Source organism: Vulpes vulpes, chromosome 15 (genome assembly GCF_048418805.1).
Source record: "Vulpes vulpes isolate BD-2025 chromosome 15, VulVul3, whole genome shotgun sequence".
In the NCBI taxonomy this organism is placed as follows: domain Eukaryota; kingdom Metazoa; phylum Chordata; class Mammalia; order Carnivora; family Canidae; genus Vulpes; species Vulpes vulpes.
This window is the reverse complement of record NC_132794.1, coordinates 92,925,481-92,940,420: the sequence shown is the minus strand read 5'-3', so window position 1 is coordinate 92,940,420 and position 14,940 is coordinate 92,925,481. Positions and strand designations below refer to the sequence as shown.

At 35.0% G+C, this 14,940-nt stretch overlaps 1 protein-coding gene across 16 annotated transcripts in view; it reads left to right on the top strand.

The window, feature by feature from the left end:
- NT5C2 (5'-nucleotidase, cytosolic II) overlaps positions 1 to 14,940 on the top strand; it is a 142,178-nt gene that overhangs the window by 113,268 nt on the left and 13,970 nt on the right. For 6 of the 16 annotated variants that reach the window (XM_072739882.1, XM_025993022.2, XM_072739883.1 and 3 more), the window contains 3 exons: positions 9,976 to 10,093; positions 10,964 to 11,059; positions 11,391 to 11,414. In XM_072739882.1, coding sequence (XP_072595983.1) covers positions 9,976 to 10,093; positions 10,964 to 11,059; positions 11,391 to 11,414 — 238 coding nt within the window. Of the gene's footprint in view, positions 1 to 5,349; positions 5,409 to 9,975; positions 10,094 to 10,963; positions 11,060 to 11,390; positions 11,415 to 14,940 lie in introns of all 16 variants that reach the window. The other 10 variants (XM_025993027.2, XM_072739890.1, XM_072739891.1 and 7 more) reach the window with 3 other exon arrangements.

The following is a 14,940-nucleotide window of genomic DNA, read 5'->3' as shown; positions in this document are numbered from 1 at the left end:
CTGATCCTTAGGTAAAAGTACTTGCCTTCTTTATTAGTTTGTTTTCTTTAACTGAACTAAGTTATTTTTTAAAAGCTATTGTTGATGGCATCCCTAGTTTAAAATTTTTCTCCCATGTTTACACTTCTATTTTCTTTGGCCCAATGTATCACCTTATGTGTTAACTTTGATTTCCTAGAGTATTCATATATGATGATACTAAATTAGTACTTTCATCCCAAAAGAGCTTCATACCATACTGCTCATACCAAAAGAGCACTGTTTTTGGTAGAACTGGTTTTCTCTTCAAGACTGTAAGATTGACAGCCTTAGTATAGGTCCTCCCTCCCCCAGCCATATGAATAGTTAAAAGATTTCTGAGCAACCCTTAATTTGGAAGGCTCTTATTTATAACTTACTGCTGTTAAAAGACTGTGTATGTCACTGGGCTCTAAGTGGGAAGGATATTTAAGCAGTAATTAAAAGATTTACCCAAACTAGTGAATAATTTTGTATGTGCATGTATATGATATCTTGTGTATAATTGTGCTATTTCAATATTCTGTGAAAGATCAGTTTAAAAACTTTTGATCTGATAGAAGTTATTAAATTGGAAGAGAAAAGATTAGGGAAGATAAATGAAACAAGAGTCCAAGAAAACTGATAATTGTTAAAGCTTGGGTGATGGTTTCAAAGCCGCTCATTTAATATTCTCAGTACTTTTGTGTATGATTAAAAAATATTCTTAATAAAGTTAAATTTAAAAACGAGATAGAGGGAGTTCCTGACTGGCTCAGTTGGTAGAGTCTGCAATTCTTGATCCCAGGGTTGTGATTCAAGCCCCATGTTGGGAGTGGAGCCTTCTTTAAAAACAAAACAAAACAAAACTAGATAGAGAAAACTGACAAAATACCAATGAAGTAATTTTTTAAGGCATCTAAATGTAAAGATTTTTTAATTCTTCATTTCCATCTGAGCTATATCTTTATTTTAGGTATTCTTACTGCTCTTTCTTAAACTTATGGATTTCTTATACTACCTCAGAAAACTCCAGTGCATTATATATATATATATTTAATTTATTTTTTTATTTAAATTCAGTTAGCCAACATACAGTACATTAGTTTCACATGTAACGTTCAATAATTCATCAGTTGTGTATAACACCCAGTGTTCATCATATCATGTGCCATCCTCAATACTCGTCACCCAGTTACCGCCACCTCCCTCCAGTGCATTATATGTGTTGGTTGAGATAAATATATTCAAGACTATAATTTTTAGATACATATTTATATTATATATACTACCTATATTAGATATGCATTTTAGCTTTAGGCATCCCTATTATCCACATATGGATCTACACTTAATTTCCAAGCTCTGATTGCCTTTATGTCATTTCAGTCTCCCAGTTAGGGTTTTTCGCTAAATTTTGTTTTAAAGATTTTATTTTTCATTTGTGAGAGTGAGAGAGCGAGCACAAGCAAGGGGAGGGACAGAGGGAGAGGGAGAAGCAGATTCCAGGTTAGCAAGGAGCCGATGTGGGGCTTGATCCCAGGACCCCGAGATCATGGCCTGAGCTAAAGGTAGATGCCCAACCAACTGAACACCCAGGTGCCCTGGCTTTCACTAATTTTCACTAAACCGGGTGCCCTGTTTTTTTTTTCTTTTTTAAAGATTTTTAAAAGTTATTTATGAGAAATACAGAGAGAGGCAGAGACATAGGCAGAAGGAGAAGCAGACTGCCTGTGGGAAGTCTGATGTGGGACTCAATCCCAAGACCCCTAGATTGCGACCTGAGCCGAAGGCAGATGCTCAACCACTGAGCCACCCAGGCATTCCCTGATTTTCACTAATTTCAAATTCATTTCTTTGAATTGCAATAATATGTGGTTGGTTCCTAGATCATTAGGAAATTTCAAAGATTGCTTAATAAAATCCAATTTTATCTCCTCCATAACAAGGTGAGTGATAGAAATAATCACTTATCAGTACTTATGATCTTTTCATTGCCAGTCATAAAAGCCTTCAGACATAAACCAGATTAATTTTTGGAATAAGTGTCATGGAATAGTTACATCAGGAAAATTACTAAAATCTTACTCTTAAAAAATATTGCCTGCTATTTTCAACAAGGATGAAGTTGTTTTAAGAGTCTTAATATCAATTATGTTGGAATTAAAATTTTTTTAAAAAATTTAAGGGCCACCTGGGTGACTCAGTCGGTTAAGACTATGGCTCAGGTCATGATCTCAGAGTTGTGAGATAGAGCCCTGAGATGGGCTCATTGCAGAGTCTGCTGGAGATTCTCCCTCTCCCCCTACCCCTTCCTCTGCTCACTCGCTCTCTCTAAAATAATAAATCTTTAAAATATTTTTTTTAATTTAAAATGAGTCTTAATAGTTACTTTTGATCCATCATCTCTTTTCTGCGTATACATTGAATGTTTGCTTTATCGTGAGGTTAATGGTCACTGAGGAAAGGACAACATGATAATGGATTCAAGCTGTATAATGAAGATTTAAGGTTAAACCTTGTGGATAAAAACCTGCTAGGTCAGGGAACTCTAATAGTGGGGGTTACCTAGGCACATCATGAGGTGATTCTGATTCTTTTAATCTTTGGGAACATTGGTTTGGTTTGATAGTCATATGAAGGAATCAAATTCAGGTAATTATAGTTGTTCTGGCATAATTGTTAATGGTACTGTGGCAGAGGACCAAACTAAGTAACTGCATAAAGATTCCTTTATTTCCTAAGTTTTTTATCCACCCTCTCAATTTTTCTTTGAGATGAGTAGAATAACAGGATTATCTAGGATACTCTGTTATTGAAGAATGAATTTACTTCCATCTGGATTTACAGTTCAGTAAGTACCTAAATTCTGTTTACTTCAAGACTCTGAGGATAGTCAAAACATTTCAATTAGGTGGGAATACTTATGTCGAAGTATATGATCTAAAGTATACACTAGGCTTTGTACACTAGTGGCCCATGCACCCAGTTCACACACAGACCGTAGTTGGCTCAAATAGAGTTTGTTGGTTTTTTAAATTGAGTCAGTAGTTAAAAATTGAGAGCTAGAATTTAGGCTGTTATCACACGGTTGGCAATGTTTGGCTCTAGTTCCCATAGGGTAGCTGAGTGTGAGTAGTAGCTACTTCCCCCTGTAGGCAAGGCATGCACCAATGCTTAGCTCATTTTGCACAATAATTGAACACTGATACAGATGTTTGGAACATATTACCTGAATCTGAGTCTCAGAAAGTCTGTCTGGTGAACTTGATATTGTACCTTGAGCAGATATAAAAATGAACTGCTTAAGGTTGAATGAATCATACATAGTTTTGAAGAAGACCTGGGATGGGTTAATGACCCTTTTCTTGTCCCTCTATACTTCCCAAGTCACATAATGGAATTGATCTTCTGAAATTATTATGAGTTATCTAATCATATATTTCTGTAGTACAGTTTAAGCTCCTTCAAGCCATGGACCATGAATTTTTGTTCTTAGCATCTAGTACCTGGTACACAGTAGGCACTCAAATGTTTGTTACATTACTGTAACTTTAGTACAGGCATTTTTGTTTTGTTTTAGTAAAAGCATTTGAGTGTGATTATTCTTATTTTGGGGGGAAAATTACATAATAGTTTTTTTATATTTTAAAATTGCAAGCAGCTTCTTTGGTTAAGGAGGATTTTTAAAGTTACTGCCTCAAATTTTCAGTTTTTTTGTTTTAAATTGAAAACCATACTTTCCAGGTGGAAACTACATTTACCACGGTGAGCACTGCATAATGTATATGTTGTGCATCTGACACTAATATAACATTGTATGTCAACTATACTTCAATAATGAACACTCTAAATACATGTTCCTACTAGGGGAACAGGCTCTTAGAAGAAATTTGAATAAGGGAATTTTTTCATTTTATTTTGAAATAGTAATTTTTTAAACAAATCTCTTGCTTAGCATTTTTGCTTTTGCAGTGAATTTAAATTGGCAGTATTCTAAACTCCACTTGTTTACCTTATTTAACCATTTGGGAGTTTGTTTTATGTTATATTACTAAAAGTGTTGCATGGTGCCTAGCTTTTGTATTTTAAGTAAATTAAAATGGAAAGCATTTTTAGAAATTTCCATATCTTTTAAAAATCATTTGTAATCTCTTGGATTAGAGATAGAAGTTTTTACTGTGTCTGTGTTTTACTATGTTATTATGTTAGGGTTTTCAAATAGTTTTGAAAAATAGAAAAGGTCCTCTTCTGTTTATATAAGAATTGGAAAAGTTTTATTTAAAATCTCCTTAATAAAAATGTGAATTAATTTGCCTTTTCTAGTTATAGTCTCAGAGAACCAAGATTGCATAGCCTAAATAGAGAATGTTGATGTTAATCACATTCACAGCATAAAAGCAAGTAACTATTTTTGGGTGGTTGGGTTGGAATTTATTTTTCATAGTGATTGGTGGTGGTGGTTTTTCCTAGTTGAGTGTTTATAGGACCTTTAGACATTATATTTGGTCACTTTTGCTCTTTTATTTAGTATCAGCTTCCTTTCACAAAAAAGTCGGAGGAGTCAAACCATATGTTTTTAAAAACCTGAATGTCTCTAGGGAAAATGACTCCCTATGAAGTTAAACATAGTGTATATCTTAAAAGTGTCAATAGCTTCTATGGTCTTTAAGTCAGTTATTTTACTGCACTAGGTAGTTTCTCTAACTTTATGAAAGCAGAATAATAAGACACTGCTTACTGAGGGAAAATTTCCTTTTATTCCACATTTAGACATCTGGCTAGGTTTTCAGCGGTATAAAGTTGGTTCTTGTCTGTCTCAATCAGGATGACAAATTTAGGTGTTGGAAGGATAGAAAAGTAGGTAGTTAGATACAAATGGACTTAACTTTAAATGGGTGCTTAATAGCAAGATGAGACTACTCATTTATTCTTGCATCCTTATTTAGCCTGTTTCACTTACTGTAGTTCAATTTTAAATATTATATACCAGCTGCATTTTAGTTTCTGTCATATAAACCTAAAATGTGCTAGAGAAAAGAAACTAAAATAAATCTATTTTTCTGTTTATCTTTTAACATTTCAAGTTCAGACTTGGCTTGTATTCCAGGTTCAGGATGTCAGAAAAGTTAAATGCACAAAACGGAGGCTTATCTTCAATACCCTTGTTTTGTTATGGCCATTCAGATGAATTTTAGAGAGAGTCAGAGGCTTCTAAATAGGAGGGCAGTAACTCCTGTAAATACCAATATCCAAATGGTGTCTCTCTGTTCCAGCCCATCGCAACAGTTTTAAAACCAGTTTTGTTTTTGTTTTTGTTTTGTTTTGTTGCTTTGTTTTGTTTTTTAACAGGAGAGCCAGTGTAACTCCTTCAAGACTGGAGTGACACTCTACATCTGCATCTGCCTCATGTGAGTTCTCATTTTGGCAGCAGCATTCTGCTAGGCTGGAACCTCTGTAGAGGTTTGCCCTTCCTTTTTCTAAAATCTGTAAACTACTATACACAGTGTGTCTTGGTGGCAAAGGTAAAAAAGTGCATGAGAATTTTAGACTTCCCTGCAGAAAGATTTTGGCTCATTTCAAAGAGATGGTCTCCTCTAATATAGGTTCTATTTTGTATGAACAACATTTACTCAAAATAGAGCCCATAACTTTCATCTCCACAACATACATTTGATATTTTTTGGAGAACTATTTTTTCCTTACAGATTATAAAGAATATCTTTAAATGTTCTCAGTAGCTTCAGCTTTCAAAGCTTTGGTTGTTCTCTTTATAGTCTAGTTATGTAACCTGAGAACACCATGTGCTGCTCTGGTGGCTGAAGCACTCACTCCTCTTTTTTGGACTTTAGCCCTTGAAATAACTTCTTTCTTTGTCTTTGAACATTGGGTAAATTAGGATAGGCCTGAGGACTTGAAGAAGAAATAAGCAGTGAATATGTGAGGTTATGTTTACTTTGAATCTATTGGCTTTGTTTTGGAAAGTCAGCTGTAAGAATTGAGCTTGAAGTTATGCATCATTTACTCGCCAGTTTTGCAAGAGAAATTGAAATTAGAGCCTTTGCAGCTGTGGAGAGGCATATATATATATATATATATATATATATATATATACACACACACATACATACATACACACACACACACACACACATATATATATATATATATATATATATATATATATATATATATATATATATATATAGTCTGAGGTGATGTATATGGTTCCTCACAGCTACAAAGGCTGACTTTGAAGGGCCTGGTAATTTAAAAAAGGAAATTTGCTTTTATTTATTTATTTCTCAAGGATTTGGTGAAACTATGTAGACTAGTCATTTTTGCTACCAGGTCAGAACAAATTGTGACTATTCAGTTTATTCCCAAGGGACACTTAGAACAAAACATCTAAACTTGTGATCTCTGCAACTACAATTCTGTTTCTCCAGCCCTGGTTGTACTGTATAGTGTTCTAGCAGATGATTTAATGACCTGGGAATTCGTGTTACTGAAATGATTATCCGGGAAGCTTATGAGAAAATGTCAATAGCTTGTAGGTCCTACTGATTAATATAGAGCTTAGTGAAATGGATAGTGTTGTCAAAGTGGAACTTGAACTCTCTTTGCTAAATCCATTCCCACCTGTGACTAGAGCAGTTTATTTTGGACTAGGTGAATGAAGTTGGAGGGAGGGTAGTGTGTTTCAACACCTAGGCTTAAATTTTGATGGCCTATGTAATCTAGAAATTCACTTTTAGCAGTGGTAGTATATCCCACCACAAAAAAGCTTTGGATGAGACTCAGGGAGACCTAAATTCTCGCTTAAGTTTACATTTGTACTTGCTTATGTAACTTCAGGTCAGCAAATGGGGAAAATACATTGTATTTTTAGAAAGTACCCTAAACTCATTGAGTGAAAGGAAATTTAATGTATTTCTGTAGGGGGAATTACTAGAAAGTACCTCAGTTGAACACTTGGGAAGTTCTGTCCTGGAATAATGATAAATGTGGCAAGTATATAGTGTTTTATTTTCTGTTCTAGGGTTTATGCTGGCAAAATGAGGATTTGAGATATCTACCCTCCCTCCCAATATTTTTTTTTCTTCACTAAAAATTCTGAAAAAATAGATTTGGGTTTCAACCCAAAGTGTCTCCTGAACACAGGTTTTAATTCATCATTACTCCATCACTCTATAATTACTTGATTTTAAACTGGGGAAAATGGCTCATTTATGGGTGAGTTTGGGTGGGGGTGATTAAAGTTTTTTGGGTTTTTTGCCTCCCATTTTTAAGGTATATCCAGCAAATTATTCTCCTGAAAAAAATTGTTACTTGAAAATATTTTATATGGGCCAAATCCTGTAAGACTGAATGCCAGTAGATTATCCAAATTGCTTAACTATACTGGAATTTTGTTTCATTAAATATTATTTGAAATAAATGGGGCTTTGTTAAGATTGAGAAAGTTTTTGTTTTATGGAAATTTTGTTAAAAGAGATTTACTCCCAGTTGGAGTGAAGTGTGCACAGTGTTGGGTGAGAGAGATAATTTTATATTCTCAAAATAATTCAGATTGACATCAGTCAATACTACTTTCCTGGTTTTATTATAATACACTAGCTCTTACTCTTTTAGTGCGTATGAATATACAAGCACTTCCTTTATCACAGTTTACGTCATCTAGATTTAATAATTCCACACTCATGGATTCCAAAATGGTTGTTTTTTTGTTTTGGTGGGAAAGGGTGATGAGGGGGATGGAATTGAACAGAGAAAATATGTAGCCAATTTTGATAATATTGGTGTCAGCATTAGCATTAAATTATTTTTACCTCTGAGACATCAAAGGGAATGATGGCTTCTTTTGGCATTATTCTTAGGGGACAAGACTCAAGAACCTCCTTCTCCTAAAGAACCTTAAAAATGTTAGGCTTTTTTTTTTTTTTTTTAAGATTTTATTTATTTATTCATGAGGGACACAGAGAGAGAGAGAGGAGAGAGGGACATAGGCAGAGGGAGCAGCAGGTTCCATGCAGGGAGCCTGACATAGGACTCCATCCTGGGTCTCGTGGATTAGGCCCAAGGCTGAAGGCGAAGCTAAACCGCTGAGCCACCTGGGCTGCCCCAATTTTAGGCTTTTTAAATATGGCAGATGGTATTAAATATTTTGAAAGTTCACCCTGCTTTCTTAACATTTCAGCTTAATTTAAAAATAATGGATATATACATTAATATGTTACAAGTTGTAAAAGTACAGATGGTACATGAAAGTGTACTTCCCCATCTCTTAGCTACTCAGTTCCCTTCTTTGGAAGTGACCAGTATTACTGGTTTCTTTTATGTAGTTCCAGAAATACTCTAAAAGATTTCTTTTGGCAAGGAAAAGTTGAATAGTACTCATTAAGATTTAGCACTAATTTGGGCCGGCAAACTAATTGCAGTGAAAAATCAGTTTGAGCCATAGGCTGTATAGATTGTGGATAGAAGAACAGTAGTAATCTAATAAGAATAATATTGTGAGATAAAAATGGATTTTTTTTTGGCATTGAGCAAGATTGCAGGTCTTTTTATTTCTCTCTTTAATATGGCTTATCTACTCCTAGACACTGATGGGAAGATGATTACCTAAATATTGCATTGGAGGAAACCTATTTAAAGGAACATCATTTTCTTTATACTGAACTGCAATGATTATTCTGAAAAGTTTTTTGTTATAGAAGATTTCAGAGATCTATAGTAGTAGAGAGAAATACCCATATTCTAAAATACATTTTTTTCACCTGTAACAAACTTGGTAGGCTTCTTTGGCAGATATAGATATAGATATCTATGTATATACACACACATACACATGCTCATTTTATACATACAGTTCCATATACCCATCCTTCCATAATGACATCTCATAAAATGAGTCCTAATTCTTTTTTTAATGTGTATTTCCAGTCTTATTGAGAAATAATTGACGTATATCACTGTATAAGTTTAAGACATACAAAAAAAATAAGGCATACTCCAAGATGGTTTGATTTGCATATATTGTGAAATGATCATCATAATAGTTTCAGCTAACATCCATCTTCTCACATAAATAAAATGAAAAGAAAAGAATAAATGAAAAAATTTTTCTCCTTGTGATGAGAACTCTAAGGATTTACCCTCTTAACGTTCCTGTATATAATACAGTGAGTGGTGTTAGCTAAATTCCTCATGTTGTCTGTTACATCCCTAGTATTTATTTTTATTTGTAACTGGAAATTTGTACCTTTTGACCGCCTTCCTCCAATTCTCCCTCCTCCTACCCCTAGTCATAATTCTTTAATATCTCGTTCCCAGTCCACATCCAGATTTTCCTGATTGTCTCAGGCATGTCTTTTTATGGCTGATATTGTAGCAATAACTTAAATGCTATTTTGATGGCTCTAGCCAGACTCTAGCACTGATGAGAAAACAAATTAATCCTGACAAATAGAATTATGTGCTGATTGAAGGGGTATAAAGCAACTACCAAGCCAAATAGGAATTGCAAAAATACTGTGGTTTTTTTTTTTTTTTAAAGGTCATTTTGAAGGATTCCTACACTAACTATACACATCAGTGAAGCCTTCAACATATATACACCTCTCTACCTGGTTAATATCATAGCTGTGCATCTTAGTTTCTTTTTCTGCCTTTAGATTGTGGGCATGAAAGAACAGGTAAAGGGAAAAAAGGTTAAGTTTCCTAAGAAATGAATTATTCTGAAATGTCTGATAATTCATCTTATTGCTCTTGCTCCTATGGAAATATGACCTGTTTCTGCAGACTAACAGTTGAGTTCTGTGATTGTTTGGGGCAGTACAAAACGTGGAGTTTGGGGGAAAAGAAGAAAATAGCACATTTAGGAAGAGAGAGGAGTTTAGGAAGGAGTAGAAATTCACTCATTTGCCTTTTATTTTCATTGACTATTATTATAATGAGAACCTCCTCTTTGTGCAGTGTACAAGTCCCCGGAGTATGAGTCTCTTGGCTTTGAGCTTACTGTGGAGAGATTAGTTTCTATTGGCTACCCTCAGGAACTGCTCAGCTTTGCTTATGATTCTACATTCCCTACCAGGTAATTTTTCAAGATTTTTTTTGGATTAAGAGCCTTTCCTAAAAAAAAAAAAAAAAAAAAAAAAGAGCCTTTCCTCTATCCCCCAGATTAATAATTCCAAACCACCTCTCACCATCCTCACCCTCAAAGAAAAGAACCAAAAAAGGTTATTTGGTTTGTTTCTAGGTTGTTGTTGTTGTTGTTGTTGTTGTTTGGTTGCTATTGATTCTAAAATTACCATGGGTCTTTATGTACACTGTATCTTTTGTGTTCTTGGAATTGAGCTTAGTTTATTAGTTATTCAGTTTACTGAAGAAGATCTCTTTATGGGAAAGAGATTATTAAAACTGATGGGCAATAATCACAGACACTCCTACCATTTGCTGTTGGAGAGCAGTTACGTGTAGTACTAATACATTTCACTTTGTCATTGGGAGCTTTCTTGGCAGTTTGCATTTTTGGATTTGATAGGGAGGGTTTAAGATTAAGAAAGATGATGTTTGTGATGCCATCATATATGTCCCATATACAGCATATATTAGAGAGATATATAAGCCAGTTCATTTGTCCAAGGAAATTAAGACTCCTTTAGAATAGAACCACTGTATAAAGAGGAATTATAGTTCATACCTCATTTAAGGCTCTTATTTCTTACAGAAAACAGTTGTGATTATTTTTCTGGACAAAGTAAATATTTTTTAGTTGCTCTAGGTTTAGTTTTTAAGATTTTACTTACTTCAGACTCCAGGATTATATTGTTTAGGAACATGCTTGAGTTGTCATAAAAGCTTGAATAAGGTGGTGTTGGTTTATGATGATTTAGTAATACTACATAAGACTGTTGCCTATATTATTTTTGTATTACTGACAAATGTCTTCATTTTCACATAGGGGACTTGTTTTTGATACACTATATGGAAATCTTTTGAAAGTTGATGCATATGGAAATCTTTTGGTCTGTGCACATGGATTCAACTTCATAAGAGGGTGAGTACATAGAACCCTTAGCCTCTTTCTAGTGTTGATACCTTGTCTCCCCAGATTACCTTGTCTCCCCAGATGTACTGTACTATACTTTCCTGTTCCCTCATTATTAAAGAACGATTCTTTGCATAAGGATACTTAACAATTATTTATTAGGCAGTTAGGACCCAAACTGACTTATAAATGTAGTTAGCAGTTACATTTTGGGTAAATTAAGTGGTTTCTAATTATATAGCATCCAACAAAGCTAATCTTAAAACTCACCCAAAAAGAATTGTAGTGGCTTTGACTTATTTGAAATTCTAAGATTTTTATTTTCTCCTTTTTAATACAGTTCTCAGGTAGCTGCTCAGAAGAGGTATGTATATAAAAGTGCTTTGAAAAATTTAAAACTACAACAGTGTAAATGACTAAGGTTTTTAATAGCTAATATATTATTTAATATTCTAATGAATAGCTTCAGATATTTGATCATGTGGTTAAAGTTTTTAAAAATATGAGTTAAAAATATGAGTTAAAAATGAATAAGTGTGATAATATTTAAACAAATAAGAGCAAGCTATATTTTAATAACCAGAGTATTTCCACTATTCACACTAATTTGGACTTTCCACCCTATTAAACAGCAGATAAAATTTAGTGTCTACTCTTTTTGTGAAACATCCCAATTTTTTTTTTTTTTTAAATCACAATACCACAGTTTGACACTTTCTGGTCATTGTGGCTTTTTACAGTTGTACATTTTCTCCACTATTTTACTACCTAATTTACTACTGACACTGTATTTGGAACAGAGCAACTCTTTAAAAAAAATTATTTTTTAAAATTTATTCATTAGAGACACACACAGAGGCAGAGGGAGAAGCAGGCTCCATGCAGGGAGCCTGATGTTGGACTCGATCCTGGGACTCCAGGATCATGCTCCGAGCCGAAGCCAGATGCTCAACCACTGAGCCACCCAGGTGTCCAGCGACAGAGCAGTTCTTAAAACCAAAATAGATTATGTATCTCTTCTATATGTTATTCTCAGAGGTGAAGTAGTAAAAACAACACAGTCTACAGTGAAATATTTAAAGAGAATCTTTTTGATAAATATTTTTTTGTGATAAGCACAAACTAACTGTACCAGAGTATCCTTTAAATCTGAGGTCACAGTAATACCCTATTTGGAATTGAAGCATCTAATGTGAGACTTTTCAGCTGGAATTATACAGGCTCAAAGATTTCCAAGTATGCATACTGAGAACAGTATGCAGTAAACACCTATCTTGATATCTGGGCAGGCCAGTGATTATATCCACCTTTCTTTCACTGTTCCTCTCATGAGGGGTTTGTTCAAGATTCATGAGTATCTAGAGACAGGACTTAGAATGTGAAGGGATTGCAAATAATGCTAGCAACCTAAGCTATTTTATATGTGGATATTGTACCATAATTTGAAGTCCCAATGAAGATGAACCAGGCTTCTATTTATTAATGTCTGAAAAGGGATTTTTATGTTATGGAGGAGGGGAGTAGTCAGAAGAAAAGGCAGGGAAGTTCTATAAATTAGTACTGCAATTAGATTTACTAACTCAAGATTCATAGACCTTTCTTTCCCCAAAATAAAGTTTCCAAATAGCTCCTTTGGAAGTACATTTAGTAGTATTTAAAAAAAAAGTCATTTATGGGTAATGCAGAACCATTCAGACGACATGCATGTATAGTCTTTAGAGTCAAAAGGAAAAGCCTGTGGAGAAGAAGAGCTTTAGATTAGAGGGAGAGGGAAAGTGAGCTATTGAAGCATACTGGTGGACAAGGCTGGAAAGGGGAGGGTAGGGCTGCATCAGGCATAACATTTACATGCCTTCCCAATGAGTTGGGGTCTCTGTTTTGGACCATGGCAAAGGCCATTATTTTTCAATTTTTGATTTTTTTATAAAATTTACTTTAAATTTTTTTATTATTCTTTAAAGATTTTATATATTTATTCATGAGAGAGACCCACAGAGAAAGAGAAAAAGAGATAGGCAGAGACACAGGCAGAGGGAGAACAGGCTCCATGCAAAGAGCCTGATGTGGGACTCGAATCTGGAAATCCGGGATCACGCCCTAAGCCAAAGGCAGGCACTCAACCACTGAGCCACTCAGGCATCCCTATTTTTCAATTTTTTAAAAATATTTTATTTATTTGAGAGAGAGTGTGCACACGACTCCCCACTGAGCAAGGAACCTGACATGGGGCTCAATCCCAGGACCCCAAGATCATGACCTGTGCCAAAGGCAGACACTTAACTGGCTGAGTCACTCAGGCACCCCTGGCAAAGGTCTTTGAAGTTTTAGAGTAGGTTAGTACTGAGATCAAATCTTCATTCTACAAGTCACAGAAAGCGAGCAAGGTTCTATACTGTTACTGTTTTCTTCCCAACTTCCAAATCTAACTTCCTTCTTCTGGGATACATTATTTCCACTCAATGAATATTTATTTTAAATATATGGTAGCCTGATTTGACACTTAGTTTAAACGAAATGTAATTGCTAACTATATTTATAAGTCAGTTTGGGTTCTAATTGCCTGATAAATAACTGTTTACTATCCTTATGTAAAGGAATTACTCTTTAACAATGGAGAGAATAGGAAAGTATATCTTAAGGAGACAGTGTCGTCTTACTAAACCTGATTGAGGAGAGCGTATCCTTACTATTCCCTTTCACCTTAATTTTCATCATAGAAAATTTTAGAAAGCAAGAAAATGAGAAATTCTACAAAGTTATTCCTTGTTGGGAACTCTTCTTTCCAAAGGGTGACTAAGACAGGAAATGGATGTGATTTTATATCCTAACTAGAGGTTAGGCCATTGGTAGTTAGACCTAAGCAAGAATTTACCCAGATTACTCTGAGTATGGACTTTAAATGTGATGTCCTTCTTTCAGATTAGTTATCTCTGTATATTCATTGTGAATATATTCATTGTGAGGACTGTGCATTTTTTCATAAATAGTTTATTTTGAAGCAATCTCTACACCCAACATGGGGCTCCAACTCATAACCCTGAGATGAGAGTTGCATGCTCCACCAACTGAATCAGCCAAGTGCCCTGAGAATTGTGCGATTTTATATTTTAGTTTTTCTCCTTTGGGGTTTCTCTGTACTATTTTTGCTTATTAATTCTATCCCCTTCCTCTTCTTGGAGTGTTTCATTTCACTCTCCAAGGTTCATGGGCATCTCTAACAACTTTTATCTGTTTTACTGGTTTTCCTCTTAACCCTAAGTGTTCTCCACAGGTCTATTCCGTCTTCGCTTCTTCCTCTGCACGGCAAGTGGCCTTGTCTATTGTAATAGTCTTCATGACTTCATCTGACTTCATCTGTACCTGTGTGTAGATGACCCCAGTTCTCTCTAAAGTCTGAATCTGTTTTAAGTTCTTGACCTTTATTTCTAATTGCCTATAAAAATCTGTTTATTTTTTTCCCTAAAGATTATATTTATTTATTCATGAGAGACACAGAGAGAGAAAGAGGCAGAGACACAGGCAGAGGCTGAAGCAGGCTCCGCGCAGGGAGCCCGTTGCAGGACTCAATCCCGGGACTCCGGGATCACGCCCTGGGCTGAAGGCCGCGCTAAACTGCTGAGCCACCCGGGCTGCCCTCTGTTTATTTTGAGCTTAATGTATCCAAAATAGAACTCTTCTTACATCTATTTCTTATCCAGTTTTCATATTTCTGTTAATGGTACCACTACCTTCTCAGAGACACTTTCATGTGAGCATCATCATATTGACTGTCATGTCCCTTATATGCCACAGCCAGTCTTGTTCATTTTACCTTGGAAGTCTCTCATGATTAATGCTTCTCTTTAATTTCCTGTGCCACCATTCTAGGATAGACTGCTGCTGCTCTCATC